Source organism: Diaporthe amygdali (genome assembly GCF_026229845.1).
Source record: "Diaporthe amygdali strain CAA958 chromosome Unknown NODE_40_length_369474_cov_65_526704, whole genome shotgun sequence".
NCBI classification, from domain to species: Eukaryota; Fungi; Ascomycota; class Sordariomycetes; order Diaporthales; family Diaporthaceae; genus Diaporthe; species Diaporthe amygdali.
In genome coordinates this window covers 82,728-97,877 of record NW_026517060.1, presented here as the reverse complement: position 1 = coordinate 97,877, position 15,150 = coordinate 82,728, and the positions used below count along the sequence as shown (strand labels likewise).

General features: G+C 52.5%; 5 protein-coding genes across 5 annotated transcripts; 2 read left to right on the top strand and 3 right to left on the bottom strand.

The window, feature by feature from the left end:
* Positions 1-1,374: 1,374 nt before the first annotated feature.
* On the bottom strand, positions 1,375-3,245 carry J7T55_007181 (uncharacterized protein; the record flags this gene model as incomplete). Its single annotated transcript, XM_053133883.1, has 3 exons — positions 1,375-1,401; positions 1,477-2,968; positions 3,082-3,245. The coding sequence occupies 3 exons, from the start codon at positions 3,243-3,245 to the stop codon at positions 1,375-1,377; spliced, it is 1,683 nt and encodes a 560-aa protein (XP_052988225.1).
* A 2,957-nt stretch (positions 3,246-6,202) lies between these two features.
* J7T55_007180 (uncharacterized protein) lies at positions 6,203-7,316 on the top strand (the record flags this gene model as incomplete). The annotated part of the gene is made up of 3 exons (XM_053133882.1): positions 6,203-6,367; positions 6,438-6,701; positions 6,768-7,316. The coding sequence occupies 3 exons, from the start codon at positions 6,203-6,205 to the stop codon at positions 7,314-7,316; spliced, it is 978 nt and encodes a 325-aa protein (XP_052988224.1).
* Positions 7,317-8,713: 1,397 nt separating this feature from the next.
* Positions 8,714-9,690, bottom strand: J7T55_007179 (uncharacterized protein; the record flags this gene model as incomplete). Its single annotated transcript, XM_053133881.1, has 2 exons — positions 8,714-9,563; positions 9,617-9,690. 2 exons carry the CDS (start codon positions 9,688-9,690, stop codon positions 8,714-8,716), a joined length of 924 nt encoding a protein of 307 aa, XP_052988223.1.
* Positions 9,691-10,590: 900 nt separating this feature from the next.
* J7T55_007178 (dna primase large subunit) lies at positions 10,591-12,226 on the top strand (the record flags this gene model as incomplete). Its single annotated transcript, XM_053133880.1, has 3 exons — positions 10,591-10,777; positions 10,842-11,994; positions 12,055-12,226. 3 exons carry the CDS (start codon positions 10,591-10,593, stop codon positions 12,224-12,226), a joined length of 1,512 nt encoding a protein of 503 aa, XP_052988222.1.
* A 1,718-nt stretch (positions 12,227-13,944) lies between these two features.
* On the bottom strand, positions 13,945-14,277 carry J7T55_007177 (uncharacterized protein; the record flags this gene model as incomplete). Its single annotated transcript, XM_053133879.1, has 1 exon — positions 13,945-14,277. The coding sequence occupies one exon, from the start codon at positions 14,275-14,277 to the stop codon at positions 13,945-13,947; it is 333 nt and encodes a 110-aa protein (XP_052988221.1).
* Positions 14,278-15,150: the final 873 nt, after the last annotated feature.

Sequence of the window (15,150 nt, the reverse complement as noted above, 5' to 3'; positions counted from 1 at the left end):
CAAGGATCATTCTCTTCTCGGGGCTTTACTTCACTGGACATGAACGAAAGATTTCATGAAGATGACAGGCAGTAACGAACCACGTGTGTTAACGACAATCATTTATTGGGAAGATGGCAAGTTTGGCTGGGCTGGCATGGCTTCGGAGTGGGAGTGCTCTGTGACAGCGCGTTGATTCCTTGGGGATCGAGATGACGAGGCAAGTCGGTGCAGGTCAAGAGTTGACCACCGCCACCATTTATATGGTGTGCAAGAAGTGTGACGTGTCCGTCGAGTGGGACTGTCGTTAGCACCTCGTGGACCTGGAAGCTTTCACTGGTACCAGGGCTACAGGCGCAAACAGGCAGCCTTGAAATGGCACCGTCCGATCACTCCGACGTCGCACTTCGCAGCCTCGTCCTCTCCGACCTAGCGGGCTCCGCAGTTCGTCACCACTCACTTCAGCACACGAAGTCAACGCCGACCCAGCTCAAGTCTTCGCCCACAGGGAACTCCGGTACGGAGACGGACACCTACTACTACTACCACCACAATTATGCATAGCTACAGGGAAGCGGGATGACGAGACGATGTTCGACACACATATATACCACACTACACATACACCAGCCATTCATTTGCTCCGGATGAAGACGTAACACACACCCAAACGCAACACAGGCGCCAATGGTGGAATGGTGAGGGAGTCACGATTTAAGAAGGGAGGGAGTATGGGATCTGCTCATGTCCTCGACGAGTTACGGAACATCATTTAGGATCTATAACGATAGCATAGCTCGATTTCCCCCACATTTCCTTGGTCCTTTATTTCCAATTTCCTAGTCTTCTATCTAGACGATGATGATCACGAATTGAAAGACGACCTTTCAGGATACAGCAATTACTTGTGTTCATTGATGCCTTGTCCCCGTGTGAAGCGTGTCGTTGCCCTGCTCTGAGTCGTAGTAATTCACCAATGGACCGGTGTACCCAGCACCAGAACGTACACGAGGCTGGCAAAACACTTCCTCGGGCACCTGTCAAGTCTGAATCGATGCATTTGGTGTCTGAATTGTATGCTACGTACGTTCAACCCAGGTTGGAGACGGCGGCCCGCCTAGTTTCCAACCACGCAAATCCGCTATCAAAAAGGCTTGCCCTGCCCTGCCTTGCCTTACTCTTACCACCCTACCACAGATGCAACGGAAATAAGCGCCCAAAAAGACAATAATACAACAAATATAATACAGTACGGGCTCACAAGCCACTGAATGCAACGGAAAGTTTGTCAACAACGTTCTTGGGTATCTGGTCTAAGAATGCTCTCGCCTCTTCTCTAAATCAAAATATTGTTCGTGTTACTCGGGAGGGATGTTGCTTCTGGCTCGGGGGGCCTCACAGAAGCACGTAGAGGGAGCAAATCTGTTTGATGCCCAGGGTTAGCAGTGCACAGGAAAGTGTTGGGGGAGCTCTTTGAGGGATGAGGTTTATTCTCACCAGACTCAGCCCCATGATCATGGAGGACCAGAAGGCGACGTTGTTGAGCGTCTTCTTGCCGCGGACGAGCTTGGTGCGCTGCAGCATCACGATGGGGAGCTGCAGCATCTGGCACACGAAGCCGTAGCCGCGGAGCTTCTTGGTGATGCAGGCCATGACGATCTCGTGGCCGATGGCCGAGATGAGGAAGGTGATGACGGTGGCGTAGGAGCGGCCGATGTGGGGACGCGACGCGCTGTAGACGTGGCGCCGCAGGAAGCTGTAGACGGGTATGTTCCACTCGCGGCTGAACTCCATCCAGTCGGTGCTGTTCCACCAGTCGCTGTAGAAGTGCCGGTCGGCGAACCGCGTGATCTCGGCGAAGGCGCCCAGCACGTACTCGAAGATGACGAGGAACACGAGCAGGAAGGTCAGCATGAAGGGGAACAGCAGCCACGATGTCGTCTCGGCCATGATCAGGAGCGACTCGAGCGCGCCCGGCGCCGGGTCCGAGCCGTGCAGCAGCTTCGACGACTCCTGCAGCGTCGGCAGGATGAACTCCTCCGAGATTATGGTCAGCAGGAAGATGCACCCGAAGACGGCGGTGATCTTGGCGAAAAGGTTCTTCCAGTCGATTCTTTCGAACCGCGGGTACTCGATCTCGTAGCACAGCGTCGGGCAGAAGAGGAAGTCGACATAATTGGACCAGGTCAGGTTCGCGGGGTAAGTCACGTTGCCCATGGGGCTCGTCAACTCCCTGGCAAGATCCTCGCGCAGCTGTGCGACCTCCTCCTCGTCCTCCTGGCTGTCGGTGTGTTCGGGGTGTTTGCTCTGTATGGGGCTCGAGACTGAGCCGCCGGGGTTCTCGGCTGTTGGGTACAGGTAGGCTGGCTCGCGGGACGCGGTCTTGGGGTTGTCGAGATCATGCAGACGCTTCTCGGTCTCGCTGAGGTGGCCGTTATAGAAGCCGTATGAATGCATCTTCATGAGGATGACCATGGTGTGCAGGATCAGGAACACTTGCGACGTCCATGGCCATTCCAGCACGAACGGTACTGCAACCCAGAACGCCATCCATCCGACCTGGTATATGCTCTGAAGTGCCATGCCTCCTTTTGCCCAAGCCATCGAGCTCCCAGCCTTTTGTTTCCTGACATATAGCTGCAGAGGAAAGACCAACGAGGCACTGGCTACCATGGCGAAGTCAACGAGACCCAAGTGCCACCATTTGATTGTAAAGAGGGTCCAGATTTGTACGCGGAAAGGCCATCCTGTCTCCTTGAGGTTGCGCAGCATGGACGTTATGCCCAGGATGAACAGCCCGACCCAGAAGAGGTTGAAGAAGCCATGGAAGTCGCGATAATCGGAATTGGGGTCGAGGTGTGATACTCGGCTGGCGAACTCTATGGTCGGAAATATTCTCCGGCGCTGCTCGGCGCGGGCTTGTCTGCGGGCGCTGGACAATACTTTGACTGAGGGCAAGGCATCGGCTGGGACTGGAGTTGATCGACCGCTGTTCAAGAGACACTTTGGTCAGCTGTGATGTCGCACCGTCGCGAAATGGGGACGAAAGTGTGTACAGCTGTAGGGCTGAAAAGCTACATCGGGGGCGGGCTGTGTGCGCACCTTGTTTGGCCGGTGGTCGTACCAGTGTCGGCATGATCCAGATATCCACTGGTGCTGGCCGACGTGCTCGAGGTCAGCTGGGAGAGCTGCGAATGGACTGGTTTGCGCGGCCGTGGTCGCAAGATACCGTCGTTCGGGTCGTGAATTTCCGCTGAAGAAGCCATGATTAACCAAAGCCGCGGCCAGCGTACCAACAGATTGGTTGATCGTCCCCAGGTCTCGAGGGATAGGCAAGGGAGGTTGGAGGCGTCAATGTGGTTGTGAAACCGGGACGATCATGCGAAGGATGTGGGAGAGGGCACGACCAGCAGCAAAGCAAGGACAAGTAGAGGCTTCCACCGAGGGACCCTGACAGCCTGAGTCAATAGACTTTGTAGATTATGCAGAGGAATGATGCTGCGTATAGCAAATGTAGAGAGCTAGAGGAGAGCCAAGTAAGGGAATCATCCTATTCTTGGCACAAGTGCAGGTCCGTCCTAAATAAGGAGAGAGGGAGGCGACGACTCCTTTCTGAGGTTTAATGTTGGATGTGTCGACAGTGCCAGAAATAGGACAGCTACCCCCATAGAAAGTTAGGAAATGCGTGCACTCCAGACGACAGCGAGATTGATGTAACCTCGCCTCTCCCTATTACACGCTATTACACGGGCGGACCTTGTCATCTTGCAGCAGCTCCCTCGGCTCGACTCCCCGGCCGGCAGCGCTATAGCTGTCATCTGGCCCCAACTTACGTCACCTCGGGGGCTCGGGTACCTGCCGAGTCCAGTACTTAGCAGCACTGATGCAGTCGCAGCACTGCACCGCTTGATATTCGTATCAACCGTATCAGTACCGAGCCGTATACGTATAGACTTATTGGGCAAGGGGACCATCTATACGGCCAATGCCATATCGCTCGACCTTTTTGCAAGTAACATTTGTTCCAGTGGAGCCGCCTATTCAGCTGGGCGATGTTCATGACAGGATCGTCAGAGTAGGAGGCAGCAGGATTGCTTTGTCTGCAATGCTATGGCACAGTCAGCCAGCTCCTGTGTACCGTCAGGCTACAGCCAAGATGGACACGCATAGTGCTGTGCTTGGATTCCGTCACCACGAAAACAAGTCACTATCAGCAAGAAGGAGGGGGAAAGGAGGCTGAGTAATGACACCTGATGATTCGGAAAGTCAAAGTTGGCACTGATCAACAGCACATGGGCCGATTTATACTTCTTCCACACAACGTCCATAATTTCACAGGCCCCTTGTCGAGGGAATGTATAGAGAGCATGTGTGAAGTTACACAAGCGTCTTGGACAAGTAAAGTCTGCTCACGTGATTAGCAATGCATGCTCTCTGCTAGGTTCAAATCGCAGGTTGTCCTCAAGGAAAGTTCCTCTTCTCCTGAGTTGCCGTCTGTAGGGCAACTTGCAGTGTCTCCGGTCCGCAACACAAAGCAATGGCGCCTCCTTTAAGTGGAAACGTGGCAACAGGAATGCTCCTCGAAGATGAGAAGGAAAACAAAATGTAAAAAGTTGGTAGAAAGACATCTGTGCTCCATCTTCAGACTTGTATCATTACAAAGCCTTCTAAACAGAGACTTGAGAGACCCATCGAACGTAGCTCAAACTTGCCAAAATTTGTCTTTAGCCGACATTCAAGGTAACAGGAGACTGACCTACATTATGTTGAATCTCCTGCCTGCAAGTTACCCTAGCATAGCACCAGAAGTATTGTTCCTTTATACACATCAAACCTCTAGTTGTCAAGTCTGTCGTTGGATTATGAGCCCGGCGCTTTCGAGCCGTCGTTGAGGGCAATATTAGGTCCTCTGTCAAAATTCACTACAAATGTTTTCGGAAGTTCAGGCAGCTTTGTATTGTTTCGCCCTCATTCTGCCTGTTCTGCTTAGTTCCTCATCATAGCAGGGGTGAGCAAGTACATTTCATTTACCAGCAGATCTTGTCCTCCCTCAAGTTTAGTGCATGGCAGTAGCTCTCACGACATGTTGGACAATAGTCTGTCCTGAACTTTCTTGTTGAATCATTTTTAGGACAATTTGTCAAGGCAACTGTGGAGGCCGGGCAAGCGGAGATTCTCAAGGCTCGAATTGAGTTTCCCACGGCGGAGAGCAAAAGTAAAGAGCCCAATCGAGCTAATATATGAGAAACAAAAGAAAGACGACTGCGCATTGTAACCCTCTCGCAGGTCACTGAACGGGACGCCCATCCCGAAGGGTAACCCTGACTAGCGTAGCTCACCACTCCAATGCTTTCGTGACAGAAAAAGAAGTATCAAAGTTATCAATCTTCATGTATTGCACCCTGGAACGGTGAAAATTTTCGCAAAACATCACCCACCAACACTACCCATTTGAGACTTGAGTGCGCCTAGAGCTGCCGAGCCTGAAGGAAAACAGCTGGTAGTGCTGGACTCCCCTCTTCCAGCAGTAATGTCGGGCAGATGGTCATCAACGCTGATCCTTGGCCTTCACTCTCCACTGACGGCTATAACGCAGTGTCTTAAGGTTACGCTTGTTGCAACACTAGACAGTGCCATTCTACCTCTTCTTGTAATGCGGCCGTCTAACCTCCGTGGTGAATGCTAACAAGCCAGCGACAAGTAAGCATTCGTAAATGCTCTATTGGTGGTCTTTTTGCAACACTAGAGTGTGCTATTCTGCCTCTTCTTCTAATCCGGCCGTCTAAGCTCCGGGATGGACATCGGCAAGCCAGTCGCAAGTAGGTAATCGTAACTGCTTCATCGATGATCTCGCCACTTCTGCCTTCCATTTGCCGTTGTGCCGAAAGAGCTTCCTTAGGGTTGCAGTCAACAGTCCATTGTGGCTAGCCCACAAAGAAATAATCATTCTGAGGCTCCATGCAAGGCTAGCAAATTCTCCGCCCTCTACCGGCGCGGCAAGTTTCTAACTCATGGAGCAAGAACAGCTTGAATTCATTGGGCCATCCTTTGCTCCGAGACATAATAAATCCCTGCTCCATTCAAAGTCAGTCAAGTCCACGTAGAGAAGAGGCAAGGAAAGCGGCTTTAATATGTCTTATAACCCGTTCCTGTCTTCCTCTTCCCCTATGACTGCTGTTCCCGTTCACCCTTCTCCAGCATCATATTGTGTCGCGTCTTCATCATGCGGTCCTCTACAGTGTTCTCCATCGTCCTTGCGGCAGCCGTCTCACCGGCTTCGGCCGCTCTCAAGTGGCTGGGCGTGAGCGAGTCTGTTGCCGAGTTTGGCACCGCCATCCCAGGAACATGGGGCGTCGACTTCTACTTCCCGTCTACTACCACCATCGATGTATGTGCAGGCCTGATCCAGATGCCCTCGTAGTGTGTTCTTCATCGGTGATACTGACTCAAGCTGCCAGACTCTGATTAGCGAGGGCTTCAACATCTTCCGCCTCCCATTCTTGATGGAGCGCATGGCCCAGGGCAGCGTCACGGCCTCGTTGAACGCCGGCTATCTCAACAACCTGACCGCCGTCGTAAACCACATTACCCAAAAGGGAAAATATGCCGTCCTCGACGCCCACAACTATGGCAGGTATAATGGAGCAGTCATCACCGACACGTCTGCTTTCGGAACATTCTGGAAGAACCTTGCTACCCCTTTCAAGAGCAACGCCAATGTTGTATGTACTTTGAATAGCCCATGCTCACATTTCTATCAATAATATGGCTCCTGACCTTATTCATAGATCTTCGACATCAACAACGAGTACCACGACATGGACCAGACACTGGTCCTGAACCTGAACCAAGCCGCCATAAACGCCATTCGCGGAGCCGGCGCAACCTCGCAATACATCTTCGCAGAGGGTAACTCCTGGACGGGGGCCTGGACCTGGAACACGACAAACAGCAACCTGGCCGGCCTCAAGGACCCCAACAACAAGCTGGTCTACGAGATGCACCAGTACCTCAACTCGGACGGCTCCGGCAGCACAGACGAGTGCACCACCGCCACGATCGGCGTCGACCGCGTCATCGGCGCCACCAACTGGCTGAAGGCCAACGGCAAGCTGGGTGTGCTGGGCGAGTTCGCGGGGGGAGCCAACACCCAGTGCATGTCTGCCGTCAAGGGCCTGCTCGACCACCTCTCGGCCAACTCGGACGTCTGGCAGGGTGCCCTGTGGTGGGCTGCAGGGCCTTGGTGGCCCGCGAGCACATATTCGAGCTTTGAGCCTCCCAGTGGTACCGCATATAAGTACTACGACTCACTGCTGAAGCAGTATGTCCCCAAATAAGGCATTGTGTTGTATATTCAATGCTTCGCTACAAACAGCTTGCGATGGATCGTAAGCATGGTACCATTCTTGTCACATACTTTTAGCATTCAGGATTAATGATAGTCGGAAAATGTATTTTCTCCGTCCGGCTGCCGGTGCGAAACGGCTTGCACAAAATTACAGGATCTGGTAATTATTGCACTGTTTCCGCAGCTCGAGCACGCGTGGACAGTCACCTGCATTGCGCTTCTAGTGTCCATGGTCTGCTATGTTCAAGATTGAGAACCACAATGCGCCGTCTGAAAGGGCCGGTGGCGGTGCAGAGACGGGCTTGAGACGGATTCGGAGCCGAGTCGCTGCCTCTGAGGCTGTGTAGCGCGCGTCGTGGCTGCCTTCGTGATACTGAATATTATAACTGTCGGGGCAAGCTCGCCAGTCACCACCACATTGTTGCTGTCAGCAGTAATCGATACGGGACCTTGATGCTGGCCCAGTGAATCTGTATGCGTTCTCACAGTTGTACCCATCCCTGCTGGCTAAGGCATCGTCGGTCTCGCGTATTATGTTCCCATAGCTGCTGATGAGTGGAGGAAGAATGGCAGACGTCCGGGTGGTCGTGGCGGGCGTTCCAGCAAAGGCTGCCGTAATTAACGCGTCGGTTTCTTTGCTGGAATCTGCAGTCGTCGAAAGAATAACGCTTATCGCTTCTTTCCAGCGCCAGGTTGCGCAATCGTTGGGACCTGTTCCGTCACCCAGGACAAGTGTCTTACCAGAAACTACCTTGATATCACATCCAAGTCGACGAAGACCCCAGGCCATAGATTCCAAAGAGACACAGGAACGCCAAACGTCTCTCGTCACAATAGGATAACTCGGCGGGCACCTAGATCCCAAGGCAGACATCTGCGAGTTGCGGGCAGCCCAATGGTCAAATATCCTACCCGACGAAATTTCGCAGACAGACCGGCCGCCGCCAGGATATGGGAGAAACGAGAATCTCGGAAGTCTAAGGGCGAAGGGCGAAGGACAAAGATGTCTTGTCAAGTGAGCAGGAGAAGAGAAGCACGCAAAAGGCCTGCCGAGTGACAAGAGGAGCAAGGCAAACGAGCTTTTGACATGGGACCACACAGCTAACCTGGGGCTTGACACAAGATTATGACGAACGGGTAACGGAAATCTATACTGTATGGCAACAAAGACAAGACTGCTTTGTAGGGTATGAATGAAGGGAATGTAACATCAGATAAAGAAATAACCTGCCACATGGCAAGTCCGTTAGGAACCCAGCATCCATCCTCGAGAAGAGAAAGAAACGAAAGGAGATGAAGATGAATAAGCTCGCCACCGTGAAACATCGAAATGTTACCCACCGGTCCACTTGACGTTGACTTGAGTGTATCTGGAGCCGAGTGAGATCAGTAGCCATACGTGTAATTCCCTCCGAATCTCGTGTCGAAGGCCGGTCTAGCTTCGGATGGCTGCTCATAGCAACCATGTCGCGGCGCAGCCGCATTCGAGTCTGTGGTACCTGCCAGGTCCAGCGGCACACCGAACAGAGAATCGTAGCCTGATTGCCCTAAAAGGGCCAGCACCTGGCTGTTCCGTGAAAGGAGCTGGCTCTGACGCACGGCGTCTGGGATGAGCGCAAACACATAATGGAGTAGCTGCCGCAGCATGTCCTGGTGATTCGGTCTTTCGTGGAGAAGCTCGAACAGATGAGCGACCACGGAAAGGAGTTGCTCGGCTTCGGCCTCAGCAACCTCGCTGATCGCCTCGTAAGCCGGGTTGAGAATATCGAAGAGTCTGGCGGTGTCGCGCCGCATCATCGCATCGGATGCTTCCAGAAATCTGTGGCGGATGCTATAGAGCAGTACCGAAGCTCGATCTCGCTCGCCAAATTGCCCACTTTGTGCATGCAAGGGAGAGGAGAACGAAGTAACTTCGTGGAAACGGCCAGCGCTTGCCCAGTACTGGTCGTCGTTGGGCTGTTCCGTAGGCAACATGGTTAAGGGAGTGCTATACTCTCTCTGCATGGTTTCTTCAGCAGATGGAAGGGATCCATCTTGAAATCGATGGGCAATATCTGGAGAATATCTGACGTAGTTGCTTATCTCTTGAGCGTCGGCCAGAGGTTCTCTGACGCCGAAATGCGAGTCCTGCGTTGAATACCGCTGTTGCTTCGTCCGATGGGCGTTGAGACCGTTGTCAGACTTCAGATTTTTGTCAATAGCCCAATCCTTAATTCGTTTCTTATACATCTTCGGCCTGCTCGTGATGGTTGGCTTGAGTCCTTGTAGAAAACGACTTCTTGAACTTACGTGGCGAGGAATTGGTGCTCTGTCTCCATGATTCTCATGACCTCCTTCAAGGGTCTGTTCTCCTCTTTGTACATTCTCGTGATGAGCGAGCGGACGGGATCCCAATCACCGGATTCGGCCCAGCGCCTGCGTGGGAATGGAACTGACATAATGAAGCGGATACATGCAGGATGGAAGGGAAAAGGGAAGAATTAGTATTAGTAGAAACATCCGCGCCCTGCTCGGAGAATCTCATTGCGATGGTGGTATCTGGTCATGACTTCCTGCCGACTGCGTAAGAGACCGCATATATATTGACTGTTCTGTACGATGCTAGTGGTTTTGAAGCTCACGACGAGGCAGCCCGTGGTAAGTAAGAACTAAGTTTAGAGCTTTACAAAGGTTGGGGCCGACATCAGACGTGGTGTTGCCGAAGAGAATCCATCGCCGCGGAATGACAGCATCCCGAAGGGGCTTTGAGCTGCTTGCCGAGGTCCTGCAACGTTTATCGACAATTAAGGGCCGAAAAGTCAGTTTTCTTTTCGAGCCAGAGGCATCAAAGTGCGAATAATCCCCAATCAGAAGCCCTGATCAAGAGATGGCTTGGGGGCTAGGAAGGAGGCTGTGTGAAGACGACGAAGAACGAGCACGATAACGATGACCATACCGCCAGACCGCCAGACTGATGGCACGAGGGACAGGCTGCAGCGCTCGAGGGCCTGTCATTTAGGCAGGGTTCGGGCCTGCGCCCCGTTGGCGAACCCGACGGTAAGGCTCGAGCTTGGTTGGTCGGTTTGGTGGGATGATACGAAGGCAATCAGCTTATTCCCGATTGGCCCAAGTCAACCTTAATGGGAACAGTGGGCAGAACGCGTCCAGGCGCGTCCCCCAATCCGAGGTTCCACCCGCAACCAATTCCCCTCCAAACAGCCTTGAATTTGGACAGAGCAGATTGATCGCGAACAGTTTTGGTTGCCCTCCGCGCGACAGTCAAGATGTTCAGGCAAGACTTCAACAGGATAGACCCAAAACGGCGCCATGTCGACCATCGCAAACAGCAATTCGTCGACCGCGGCTACAAAGAGCAGCAATACCCCCACAGACTCAACTTCTACGCGACGCCGCCCACAGCAGACATCACCCTCGAGCAATTCGAGCAATGGGCAATCGACCGTCTCAGAGGTACAGGCACACCAACTATCTGGGCCTTTTTGCGCCACCTGCTAATGCCATGATCTTTGCGCAGTCCTCGCCGAGCTCGAGGCATGCTCATTTCGCAACAAATCCCCCGATGAGACCGCCGCCCACATGAAGCCGCTGCTCGAGAAGTACCTCCCACTAGACTTCAACAGCTCCAAGTCAACGCAGCTCGCCTTGCAGCGGCAGAAAGACCACTACAGCCACTTCATCCTGCGCCTCGCCTTCTCGGCAACCGAGGACCTGCGCCGGCGATTCACTCGCGTCGAGACGACGCTCTTCCGATTACGTCTCAACCAGGAGGATACAAGAGACCGCAATGATTTCATCAAGAGCTTGACGTTGGATTGGGAAATGGTGTCAGACGAAGAGAGGCGGGAATTGGAGGCAGAGCTGGCTGCGACGAGCGCCTTCGGGCGCAAGGTAGCCCCGGTGGAAGAGACATGGTGTAAGGTCGATTGGGAACGGGTGCCAGACTTGGTCGAGGGCAGAAGAGTATTCCTCAAAGCCGGAATGGCCTATGTGCCCTCCAGAGAACAAACAAGCATGGTCGTCACGGAGTTCACCTCCAGGCTCGAACGAGCCCTCGAGCTTACCGCACGCGCTCTGCCACGACTCGACGAAGACGACCGCCTGACGCCCATACTTGACCACCTCTCCAAGAACTTTATCACGCCCGATGCCTCCTACCAGAGCAGCTCAGGCGACCTCCCCGCCGGCGCCGAGATCTCCGCGCGCAACATCGACAAGCTCTCGCAGCACTTCCCCGCCTGCATGTCACATCTGCACCGTTCACTTCGCCGAGATGCACATCTCAAACATTATGGACGTCTACAATACACCCTGTTCCTGAAAGGTCTAGGGCTGAACCTGGAGGAAGCCCTGATGTTCTGGCGACAGTCTTTCCACAAGGTCACTGACGACCAATTCAACAAGGACTACCGATACAATGTACGACACTCGTACGGCGACGTCGGTGGTGATTCGAATAGGAGGGGTGGTGGTTACAGCCCATTCAGCTGTCAGAAGATCCTCATGGAGCACCCACCTGGCCCAGGCGAGGCACATGGGTGTCCATACCGGCACTTCAATATGGAGAACCTATCGAATTTGGTGCAGGCCATGGGCGTCAACGACAGGAGTGTGCTGAATGGCGTAAAGGAGGACAAGGACAAGCAGAAGTATCACATGGCTTGCAACCGGTAAGTGACAGAATCTCATTGATGTATGAAAGTTGGAATGAGTGCTAACCACTTTGTTAGTGTCTTCGAATACTTGCATAAGAACGAGATCAAGAAGGCCAAGGATGAAGGCGTTATGAGCGCCAATCAGCTGGAGACTATTGTTCACCCCAACGAGTACTTCAAGCGGAGTTACGTGCTGAAAAACCTAGGCAAGGATTCGGGCGGTGAGGATGTCAAGATGGAGGGCTAATGGTGCTATAATGATTTTTGTCTTTTTTAAAGAGTGCAGGGCTAGGGCTACTCCTTATTGTGTATGGCATTGCTTGGGTTGGTGTTTCCGGGACACGGGTTTGTTCTACAAGTAAATATGTAGCTTCGACGGTATTGGCCGTCATGATCAGAACCTCATTCAGGTTTGACTTGAATATGGTGTTGGGCGGATGCCGTGGTGGTGAGACGTGGATTCCTATGGTACAAACCCGCTGCCAACGTAGACGGAAGGCACCGCCACGTCTCTTCGCTTACTACCATGATTCATTCTCTAAAATAATTGAGAACGCCCCTGATATTGCGAACGAGACTTGATGAATCCTTTCCATTGAAACGTGTTCAATAGATACTCTAGCGATGTCCGCGCCCACCCCAAGCTGAATACCTGCTTCTCGAGTGATATCATTTTCGCAGCCTCGTTTCTGAGAAAGGACAAAATTCCAATGTATGTCATCCGTATATATGACATTGTCCGCGAAGTCACCAACTCCACGAATTCTGGTCTACCTCTATTGCGTCCAGGGTATTCCGTAATGTAGTAGAGACTGCTCAATAGTCCTCAAGCCAAGTTCTTCCAAGGATTGAGCCTGGGTCCCGTTGCCCTTATGGACTTAGCCTCGTGTTCCTATGAGGTCTGTAAACAATAATTCTAGATCATTCACGTTTGACTACGACTTAGACGAGCAGAAAGAGACATGTCTCGAGGCTTTCCAGCACGCATCACGGGATTCAACAGAAATTCACAATGCAAAAGCTGTGGAGGTGGTTTGGGACGAATTGCATTCGCTAACAGGCAACCAAAGGCATGAGATCGGCCCTTATTCCGAACAGCGTCGAATCAAGCGATCCATCTTGTTCCTCCACATTCCCAAACTTTATTTCTGCTGGCAAACGGCAGCGCCGTTGATGATCGCGCAGACCTGGGTGTCGGAGCAGGCCGCGCCCTTGACGGGCACACCGCCGGAGCAGGTGGCTGGGGTGTTTCCCTCGCTGTACAATTCTTGTCAGCAGTTGATCAATCTGAGTGAAATATTTGAGGGACGAGAAGCCGGACAACGTCGGCCTCTGCAATGTCATATACATACCAAGAGTACACGCCATCCTTGCAAGCAGCGGCCGCGAAGGCGACGAACAGAGAAGACACGAGAGCGGAGAACTTCATTTTGTTGGTGTTTTATATGAGGAACAGAATGAGTCTGTGTGAGTTGAGGGTGCTCTGTGCTTTGAAATTTGGATGAAGATGGAGGATGAGGATGGATAGGAACAGAGACGATGCGAACATGAAAGCCTGTGAGCTTTTATAGACAGAAATACGAGCATCCATGAGCAAGAATATCGTAAATGTCAAGGCCACGTCCGCTGGCGGTCAGGTTGAACTATCCATTTGGTATTGATCTTCAGGAGAGAGGCGGGACGTCTGGAGATGCGGGTCCATCAGAAGATCCCCCAGAATAGATACCCACAGCATTGTACGGCCTGACCGGGCCCGAGAGGCGCAACGATACGCAACACAGGGAAACATTGCTGAAGTCGCCTTCAAATTGTCTTTCAGAAAGGGACAAGGTCGATACTTGGCATGAGGATCAAAAATTGGGTCAAAGAGTGGAAAACGTATGCTAGATTCCATCGCGCAGCGACTAATGTATTTGCATGATACAACCAACTGACTCACCTGTCTCATTCTATTATAGAACTGGCCTAATCCCGATCACGGATATCCACCACCGACTCCCGAGGCGACTCCGTCTCCCTGAGCTGCCTCAGAGCCTCCTCGGTCAGCGCCAACATATCTGTAAAGACCTCGAGCGCCCCTTCGCCCTCAACTTCCGAGTCAATCATTGCCTGACCCAATTGATATAGTGCCTGTTGGTGCTTGTTGGTAAGATCCATGAGCTTCTCCCGGTCTTCGGGGTCGTGGGTGCCTTGGCTGTTGTATTCCCCGAAATCGACCATTTCATCGGCTGTGAGGTAAGTGGCGATCACCTCAAGTGCTTTATCTTTGGACTCTTCGAATGCATCTGTGGACGACATCTCAGCTTGATAAATGATTGTTTTTGGTGGACGAAATGTACGTGAACGCAATATTTCAGATGCGCTATACTGCAAAATGGCCAGATGGTGTGTAGTTTTGGGGAGGAAGGGGATGGATGGTGAGAAGCTACGACAATGTTTCGACAAAGACGACTTCGGTCGACCATTACATTTAATCGCTGGAGAGAATCCTGAAAGAGCTGTGCAGCCGCCCTTCTAAGAATAGAAGAAACCCTCCGCCCTCTGCGAAGGAGAGACAAAGAAACAATTTTATTATCCAGCGCCATGTCCGGCCCTCACATGTCACTTTTGATATCAGCCTGACATGGCTTTTACGGCAGGGCCATCGGAAGGAGTTCGAAACACACAAAGACTTAATTTGATCGCTTTGCCGCTCTGGCGAGTGCTTTCAACCACATTCTGCGGCATTGCAACACGATGCAGCCATGGAAGTTCTGGGGTTTACAGAGATATTTGCCCGGACTGAACAACGATTTGGAAAGCGCAGAACTAATGGACTCACACGTAACTCAATATCTATTCTCGAGGACATTCAACTATCTCTCCGTTGACCCATGCTTAACTCAGATCTCATCTGTTCATCCGGTGGTACAGCGAAGATCCCAAATCGGCTGACCCCATTCTCGTTCTCATTCCCCATAGCGATCCCTTCTTCATCCGGCATAAGACCCCAGCCAAGCCAGAATCTCGTCGTTTGCCCAAGCGCAGCCCTGATGTCCGCCTTGCTCCGCCACTCCGCATCTTCGGGCAGCAGCTCCAAGAGATTACCCCCTGCGAGTAGAGCCACCTGGCCAGCCACTGTCGTCGGGCTCCTTTGCGGCAGCACGTCGGCCCGGGGAAGCGTAGCCCAGC